General features: G+C 30.9%; 1 protein-coding gene across 3 annotated transcripts in view; it reads left to right on the top strand.

Moving 5' to 3' along the window:
- The first annotated feature begins 144 nt into the window (after positions 1-144).
- The window catches only part of MTA1-like (metastasis associated 1-like), a 54807-nt gene continuing 45153 nt past the window's right edge, over positions 145-9798 (top strand). The window contains exons 1-2 of one of the 3 annotated variants that reach the window (XM_090112134.1): positions 145-394; positions 502-731. In XM_090112134.1, the coding sequence (XP_089968260.1) occupies positions 704-731 (28 nt within the window). In that variant the 5' untranslated portion in view covers positions 145-394; positions 502-703. Of the gene's footprint in view, positions 732-9798 lie in introns of all 3 variants that reach the window. The other 2 variants (XM_090112133.1, XM_090112135.1) reach the window with 2 other exon arrangements.

The following is a 9798-nucleotide window of genomic DNA, read 5'->3' as shown; positions in this document are numbered from 1 at the left end:
ATGTCTTCCATTTATATATAGTTTAAAATATATTATTTTAAATTAATATATTTTGATGAAACACTCTATGGTAAAAGTCTATGTACCAAAGACAACGTTAGCAAGTCGAGCGTCTTTTATCTATGGCTCAGATAGTTACGTTCCTTTTTCACATAAAAAGTATAAATTAGTATAGAATTATATAAAATATTATATGTGATTTTAATAAATACTGTGCAAACCGATTAAAAAAATAATATAAAACTTATAAACAAGTGTAAAAGTGAACAGTTTCATAAAAAAACGTTGTTAAATTGGGAACGTTTACGGGTCATTAGTGTGTAAACCCAGTAATGAAACGTTCTTGAATGAAATATTTTTTTTATTTTGGGACATAGTAAATTATATTTCGTTTGTAAGACATGGTTTTTAAAATTTATTGTATTTTATACAATACAATCAATGTTTTTGGACATAATAAGTGATTATAAATTAATTGATATGTCATTGCTTTGTTTTAAGAGCAGGAAGTTTACATCAAAAAGTGCGACTGCGCACTGGCCAAATTAGTAGGTAGTGTGAAAGAAAATGGCGATCAGCGAAAGGCGTCCGGAGTTAACGTGATGAAAAACATTGTTAAAAGCTCAATTACATAGTGTTATAGTTATTAATTGTGTCAGATGTAGATTAATTAAGTGTTAATGAATAGTGATTGTGTATAAAAATGGCTGCGAATATGTACAGAGTCGGCGGTAAGTAACAATAATTGGTTATTTTTGTTGTAGCTTCGCCGGTTCACCGCCAGCCGACTAGCGGTGCTTTGCTTTGATTGTCGTACCTTCATTAATTGTTCACATTAATTAGTCCAATAATACAGAAATACACCGTTTTGCCGCTATTTTGATCGATTTCAAAGCTATTTGACAGATCTTTTTGCGGTAAAACAATGTTTATATGAAATATTTATTTTACCAAAATTCTCAAATAGGACATTAGCATTTGCATCTAGGTATCATTGTATCGGCTTGCGTATCTCGGTGCGGAGAGCGAGGCATGGTACTTTAGTCATCAAGTATGTTTTTCCGTTCGTTATCAAACTTATTTGCGAGAGTTTTGTTAGTTTTGACGTGAGATTTTAGGTTATAACCAATGTTGTCAAAACAGTTTTGTCATATTTTTCATTATTTATTAAATGGAATGTGTGTATTTCTATGCAGTTAACGTTCTTTGAAGGCAACATAACACAAATTTCATAAAAGTATATAATTTATGTGTATTTGAAAAATAGTAATATTTCGAATTCGTAGTATTCTGAAGTAGTAGTAATACAATAAGAGTAGTTTAGAGATACCGCGAGGACCCGGCGACTTATGTGGCGCGCTTCGCGGTCGCCGCGGCGAATGTTAATTAGCTCTTCCCTTTAGACAACTTCCTATCACTAAATACCGCGCCATTGAAAAACTTGTCGTACCACTCTTTGGGTTAATTATTTTTCGTTGAAACATGTATTCAAATAAATGAAACTTGAATTTTTTTTTTGATTACTTAAACCTGATAAGATGTTTGATAAACATTAGTAAAGTCATTTTTTTAAATTGTACATTGAATGAAAGTATACATCACAAATTAATAAAATATCACAACCAAACCAAAGTACTTAGTACCTATATTATTCAGACCAATATAGACATTTCAACAATAACCGCTATAGAATGCAGAAGTGTGCAAAATTCTGATATTGAAAATGTTCTCTGATTGTGGATATATATTTTTGCAGTGACCTCAAGCACCTGCATACATAATACACTTGTATCTGACAAAGAATTGCTTGACCTACATTTACTGCCTTGAGTTTTTTGTGTAAAGAAATTGACTTACTATTGAGGTCAAATGCTACTTTTAATCAATATCAATAATATAAATATTGTATTAATTCTATTGTCCAAAGTTAAATATTACACTAAGAATATTACACTAGAGAGTAATTGTAAAAACTATTCAGGGGTTTTGTTTCCAACAAGAAAGAGATGATATAAAAATTACATATTGGATTGATGTAGGTTTACGTTTAGAACCACTATGTATTCTCTCAAATTCTATAGAAAACTACATATTATGAAGTATTCTTAGAATATAAATGCTGAAATTATTGAACAATGTTGACAACAGAGTAATAAGCATTCAAATTGTTTAATTTTCTTATGTTCGTTCCCACCACAATCTACAAGACTGATGAACTTGAAAGTTTCTATTACTATTCACTATAAAAACCAATAAAAATGACATTATTCATAAACAAAAAAATATTTGTTAGTCTTTAAATGAAGATCAGTGAGATTACTAGGTAAATAAGATAGTAGTCCTTTCACCGCACATTCCCAAAACAACAGAAGTAAAAGAAACAATGATAAAGCTTAAAATATGTCTAGGTTCAAGAAGATATAGTAATCCAAGGATTACTATATCTTCAATCTTCAATCACTAAAGAAATATTCATAGTTACATAGTAAATATTTCATATTAAATTTTATTAAATAATAAATATTATATTGATTAATTTTATGTATTATGTGTACATTATAATGTTAATACAATTTTATTATTACATGAATAATAATAATATAAACAAATCTTTATCTTTCCACAAATTCTCTGATAAAGGTTCAACAGATAAACAACATCTAATAAATGTTTTTTCTTTCTTCTTTCTTTCTATCTTTTATTAAAATTGATATACGTACATATCTTTACTTACGGATAGTCTATACTTATGTACATATAACAGGGAAAAACTATATGATATGTATAAATGATGTAAACATAAATGTACAACAAAAAATAAATTGATAAAAAAATCAATCATTCCTCATCAATTATGTTAAAAACAAATTTTTAAGGTTTATCTATTCAATTAATTGTAATATTCTCTAAACTTATAAATTTCTGTTCTTGTACCATTCAAATAAAATTTTCTACATTTGTTGCTATACGAATTTTACGCAATTTATCCCCTCACTCTATGACCTATTATGACCCTCTTGTTTGGTCATTTACCATAACCATTAATTGTTGACCTCCCAGTAGTATGAGGACGCGTACATGGTATAGATCAAGCGCGCTCGCGTTTTGCATATTCGTAGGTACGTGAAAAAGGGACACAATCTGACCGTGCATTCTTTACCTTATCTAAGGCAAATACACTTTTAATATTGTATACAGAATCATATTATACCTAAGTAAAGATGAGATTAGGATACGTTTCTTAATTCAAAGTAAAAATTGTATTTTGCGACAATAATTAATAATTTACTATGTAGAGATTAGTGATTACGTATTCGTTTTTAATGTTGGCCGTTACGTAAAGATTGTACCGAGCCATCTATCTTTAATAATATTTGTTATACGTCACTCAAGGTGTTAAAATATAGATAACGTGAATCATTTTCAAAAGATTTGTGAATTAATCCCGCGCTAGCATCGATACAAAAAATTTCCTTTGTAAAAGTGACCAAATTATTCGTCGCTTGATCAATTCGCGGATCTGCCACAATAATCGGTTTACATCGTGGCGTCGTTGAAAAGTGGTAGAAAAATAAAAATGCATTTCTATTGCGTGGTATGAAACTTTCACACGACACGGTTTCTAATGTCGTGTGATACATAATATTTAATTTAATCGATAACAATTTGTTGAACCCATTTTTGGATAATATGTCTACTATATCAATCTTATCACCTTTGCTACACTTTGTACCTAGCTAAAAGAATACGGAATTAAAAACAATATGTTTACGATTCACAAAAGAATAAAACATTTTATTGAAGTTCGTGTTTAATTTGTATTGGTATAAAATATCAATTATTATAAAAATGCAATAACTAGGTAAGTAGGTTACATATAAAATTAGTTGAACTTACATTTTAATAAACGTTAACATACAAACGTGAATTCGCTTCAAACATTTTATAATCATATGCAATTATTCATTCTAGAAGTTCTTTAATAACAGTAAATGATAATTAAAGTTATGTTCCTCTCCGAGGATTTGATGCAGTCCGATGAAAAGATGTCGTAAAAGATCATCCTCTGAAGAAGCGGAATGGTTGGTATATCCGTTAACAATAAACTATGTTCGAATTTAAATATGATTATTATAAACATAAGAAAAAGTTTTTAGAACCCCCTTTCTGTATAAATTGGAAAATAAAAGCCAAGTTTTATAAACATTGAATTCAAATATTATAATCCACGCCCGTAATGATAGTTTTGGCGACTTGACAACATGGGGACACCCTTTCGCGATCAGGAAAGATAAACAAAAAGTCCAGCTATACTAACTGAATCATAATTTTATATTTATCATAGTACCTATCTAGCCTATATCATATATATGTTAATAAGAATAACGCTATACAATATCAATGTTTAAATATTTTCGTTACTTCACAAATTGCCGACAGCAAAAGAAAAACAGCGGTCCGACTCCAGAGCGACTCGCGACTTGCAACTTGCAATGCGGCTTCGCTAAGCGTGCTGCGAGGAATGTTATTCACCTGTCCAATATTGTTAAACGGAAAATCTTTACACAGAATCCTTATGCGTTTTGTATTTATTATTTACTTCTGCTCGTATTGCTTTGTCATACCTTTTACGTAGTCATATGCATTTTTAATTTGTAACTAAATGTTATGTCTTTAGTCGTTACAGACGTGAGACGGTAGACATATCAGTAGAGGGTGGGTTGCTTATTCGGGTAATTTAATTAAGTTTCTAAATGATCAAAAGACTTTCTTTCAAAAATTTAATATTTTAAAAGAGTTAAATTACCCAAAGTACCTACCTTTTTTTTTATAGTGGGGAAATCTTCCAAAGATACCCACGGCCCCCGGGGATGGAGCCAAGGGTTATGTCGGATTCTTACCGACTAAAACCCCACTGTGTTCCGTCAAGCCGCGTAGTTAAAAGCAAGCCGGGGCCGCGGGTACTCTTAGAAATCGTCCACGACCACCCAAAGTACCTACCTACCTTAGGGTAAATGAATTAAAAGTGTATCACATATTGTGTCACTAAAAAACAGGATGTCACTATAACTGGATAGTAACAAGTCGAATACTCATATGAGGCGATTAATTAATGTTCCTATAAATTAAAGCCACGTATTCATTACGGGATACTCGCGATTAATACAGATTAATTATTAATATTGTTGCAAAAAATGATCCATATGACGTCGCTGTCGTAATCACCTTACCACAGAGCAGTGGTGAAAGTTGCATACCTAAGTAGGTACCTACTGTACCGAACAATAAACTCGTCCTGTTGAGCTGAACTCGACCGGTTGCTTACTTTAAATTGTTATATTTTACTAACGCTAAGAACGAGAGCATTATGTGACCTGTGTTTTCTTTTATACGTTTTCCTTAAAATATAGGTTTAGATTCTAAATATAGTCTACCGAATAAAAAAGTTCAGAAAACACAAATATTGCAATTAAAAATAATATGCATTTCTACGTGAAATGGGGAGCTTGGAAGAGATGGGAAGATAAAAGTCTGTATAATAAGTATGACGATATGTATTAAACAAATCCTCCCTTAAACTCGTTGGATGTTTGTTACTGTATCTCATAAAAACAATTCAGTAGCAATCTAAATGTATTTGAACGAAATTAGTAAATGTTAAGATTATGAACTCGTAGTACTTTTTATCCCGGTTGAACTCGGCTAAGTTGCACCTTGCAAACCACTAGGAAGTTGTTATATTTATGTATAAGCATGTGCTATCTTACATCATAGTTAACATAATGTGAATAGAATCTAATTGCATGAAAATTACGCGTACTATATGTATGGCTTTGCCACCTTTGTAGACTTTTTAAATGCATTTTTTGTCACGGAAAGGTGGCTAAATCGTTGTCTATCTGGTGTATTTATTAAAACATCTTATGAAGATGAATTATGAGCAAGCCAAATAAAACAATATTGATTCAAATCACAAAAGACAACGTACGCGTTTACGACCAACGAGTTAGTTTTTGATATTTAACAAACACTCCACTAGTTTACACACACACTAAAAGTCTATAAGTTGCTGCCAAGCTTCTAGTTTAGTACTTGATTATTGATACTAAGCAAATACTTGAGAAAAAGCATGATATATTTTCGCTTTAGATAAATTGTTTGTGTTGTTGAAGACGACGATCTAGCGTAATTTATTTTATATCTAGGGGATTTTGCATTTATAAATATTGAGTGGAAATATAAATTACCTAAAGAAATTGAAACCAAGATGACATAGAATGGAAATAGGGGTCTATGAACCCCTGCTTACAGATTAAACTAAATAAAACTCGTCAACCTTAACGACACTATTCAATTCAATGCAAACCTGAATGCCGACATGAATTAAATATTTAATTAACAAAAAAGTTGATTTTTGTTAGCATTATACTTTATCAAAAATGGAAAACGAGTACATAGGAAATTTCCATTTTTGATGGTCGTAGTCAGATTCCTAAACATTGAAATTTGAATTCGAGTTTTATTAGCGCTGTATTTAATTTTACCTCTTTAATCATCAGGACATTGCATTAGATTCATTGACAATTACCTAATTATAAACTTTTATTATCTTATTAATTCGTAAAGCTTAAAGTTTATATCTGACAAGACAAGTTTAAAATATTTCTAACCATATGGATATGAGTATGATCTCAAAGGTGTCTGCAACGAAATGTGTCGTATTCACAGTAAAATAAAGCATTTTCAATCGCCGTGAAAATCCAATTCTACGATCTTATGATGACGTGTCCGCCTAAATATATAAAACACTTACTTATTGACACGTTCCCAAAATAAACCGAAGTCTTGGCAAAACTGTACGGGCATTAACATTGGTATCAGCCGCATTATGCTGAACTTACGCGTATATAGCTAGGTTAAGAGTGTGCCCATAATATAAAAGGGCCGCGACGCTCGCTTCCTATATCTAAATGCATGTATGTATAAATCGGTGTCAACATTATATTGCGTAGATACCATACGACGAGTAAGCGCTTTCGGTATACATAGTAGTTTCATACAAGCATAGTGCTCCCGTTTTATAAACAGTAAACACTGTTGTTTTGTAAGTTTCCATAAACTGTTTTAGGAGAATAACAATATTATGTATGGACGTGGCCGTGGACGTAACGAAAATGTATGAGAATCTATTTTTTGTGTTCCTGATAATACTCGAACTACATTATACATTTATTCGACAGACATAATTAATTCATTTCTCATATTTATGGTAAATACATATTTTATTATCATTCACAGATAAAGTAAATACTAAAACAAGTCAATAACTGCGTTAAAAACAACCGACTTCAAACTTGCACTTGCAACATTTACAAATACAGACAAAAATGCTCATAAAATAAAAACTACTGGGCCTATCCGAATAAAATTTTTATGGGACCAATTCGACACCATCCTGCATCGAACAAAAAAAGAATCACGTAAATCGGTTCAGAAACCACGGAGTAATCGGTGTACATACATAAAAAAAAAAAAAAACATACCGGCCGAATTGATAACCTCCTCCTTTTTTTTTGAAGTCGGTTAATAAAGTTTACACATTGAAATATTAATTTCTATTGTAAATTGTAATGTATATTTTTATGTAGTGTTTGTTTTGTAGACTCGTCTCCATAAGCCATTTTTTTTCATCTTCCGTCGAATAAAATACATTCTGTTCCTCGAAGACGGTTTAAAGTAGTCAATTTAAATTAAGTTTAAGGCAAGCCATGGACGAAAAGCTAGTAAGAAAATGAAGAGTTCTAACATTTAAAGCTTCATACATGATAATATTATGTACTATACATTATAAGACATTGCGTGAATATTGGATACACCTATCATAAGTCTGATTAAAAATAATTGTCTTTGAATAATTGTTATGTACACATTATACATTTCAATAATGGAATAAACACGCAGATGACGCCTTGTTTCGTCGGTTGTCATGTTGATAAGAAAACACTGGTGTTATCACACTGCACAGGAAAGAAGAACTATAGTAATTAATAGCTATATTTTGCAATTGTAAGTCGGTAGGTATGCGATAATGCTCATAGCGTGCGGATTGAGATCCCAAAGCTATTTTTAGTCTGATTATGACCACCAGATTGGAAAGATTTAGGTCTGTTTATCCCTGGTCCATAGCAACTTTGTATCGTAGTTAAAAATGTGTATTCGGAATTCATATTAGTTATGTACATAATTATCTTGACAATTGAGTAAACTATGCAATGTAATAAATACTATTTTGATTTGAATTTATCAGTATAGGTATTAACTCATTCAAATATTCGAATAAGAATATTCGGTAAAATTTCATTTGGAAATCCAAGAACGGCATAATAATTTCAGCATAGGAAGGATTTTCGCGATCGAGCATTTATTTAGGTAAATATATAATATTTATAGAAGAACAATGTTTTGACACAATAAAAACTATGTCAAAGGAAATGAAAGCGCGAACAGAAAATCTATCTGGCGCATGGCTAAATAGACTGGGGTAGAAGCCTTTGAAAATAATGAAAAGATAAAAAAAATCGCAGTCGGATGAAACCCATTAGAAAAGAAGGGGAATATGATAAAAATGTAAGGAAAAATAAATTACGGTCAATCCGAGTTCGGGAAGCGGGAGGGGGGAGCTTTTAAGAGAAAAAAATGGTTTCTCTCGATTTCCGACAAAACTACAAGTCCTATAGAAAAAAGTTCAATGGCAAAGTTGTAGGTAATTAAAAGTTCTACAACTTTTGTATTCACAATTTTTTCACATAACCTAAAAATTTAGGTGAAAAATTCAAAAAACCAAGTTTTTGGTCTTTTATTTCTATCTACTTCAAAATTTATTTTTTTTCTACGAAATTTGGTGGAAACTTACTTTAATGTCCCAAATACACTGATTATTTGATTGAAAATATTTATTTTTTCGCCTTATTTTGAATGAATACCAAAAAAACAACCTAATTTTCAATCGAAAAGTCACCCGTCAAAATATCAGCTTTTTTCAAAAACTTGGGGTGCCTTTTATTCATTGAAATCTCTACTTTCATATGGTGTAAAAAAAATAAACACCACCATAGTAAATGTTTTCAGGAAATGCATACAAACAGTCTGAAAATTAGCTTTTACTAAATCAGGCACACTTCTCGAACTACCTGAAATGTTTTTATCGACATCATTTTGCTTTTGAATATGCTGTAAAATATTAAACTTAGAACAGATAATTATTTTTCTTTTGAAATATTACCGAAAAGCCGATACAAGAGAAGATATAGAGTAATTTATTTTTCCTTACATTTTTATCATATTCCCCTCCTTTTCTAATGGGTTTCATCCGACTGCGATTTTTTTTTGTTTCAAAAATTATCTACTCTAGTCTAAAAGCTTGATAACATGAAGTAGGTACTTACGAGAAAATCTGCCACTTTTTTTTAACCCTTTAACATCCTTTATAACAAAATATATTAGAAGTTTAATCCGACACATTGTTTATACAAACACTTGTTTGCGTGTTAAAGTTCACACAAAAACTATTGCATCAATTCTATATTTGCCTTAGTAATTTATTTTTCCTTACATTTTTATCATATTCCCCTCCTTTTCTAATGGGTTTCATCCGACTGCGATTTTTTTTTGTTTCAAAAATTATCTACTCTAGTCTAAAAGCTTGATAACATGAAGTAGGTACTTACGAGAAAATCTGCCACTTTTTTTAACCCTTTAACATCCTTTATAACAAAATATATTAGAAGTTTAATCCGA

This window comes from Colias eurytheme, chromosome 18, assembly GCF_061535395.1.
Source record: "Colias eurytheme isolate Ceu_HAF_F1 chromosome 18, ilColEury1 Martin Lab GWU primary, whole genome shotgun sequence".
Taxonomy (NCBI): domain Eukaryota; kingdom Metazoa; phylum Arthropoda; class Insecta; order Lepidoptera; family Pieridae; genus Colias; species Colias eurytheme.
This window is presented reverse-complemented; position numbering and strand designations above follow the sequence as displayed.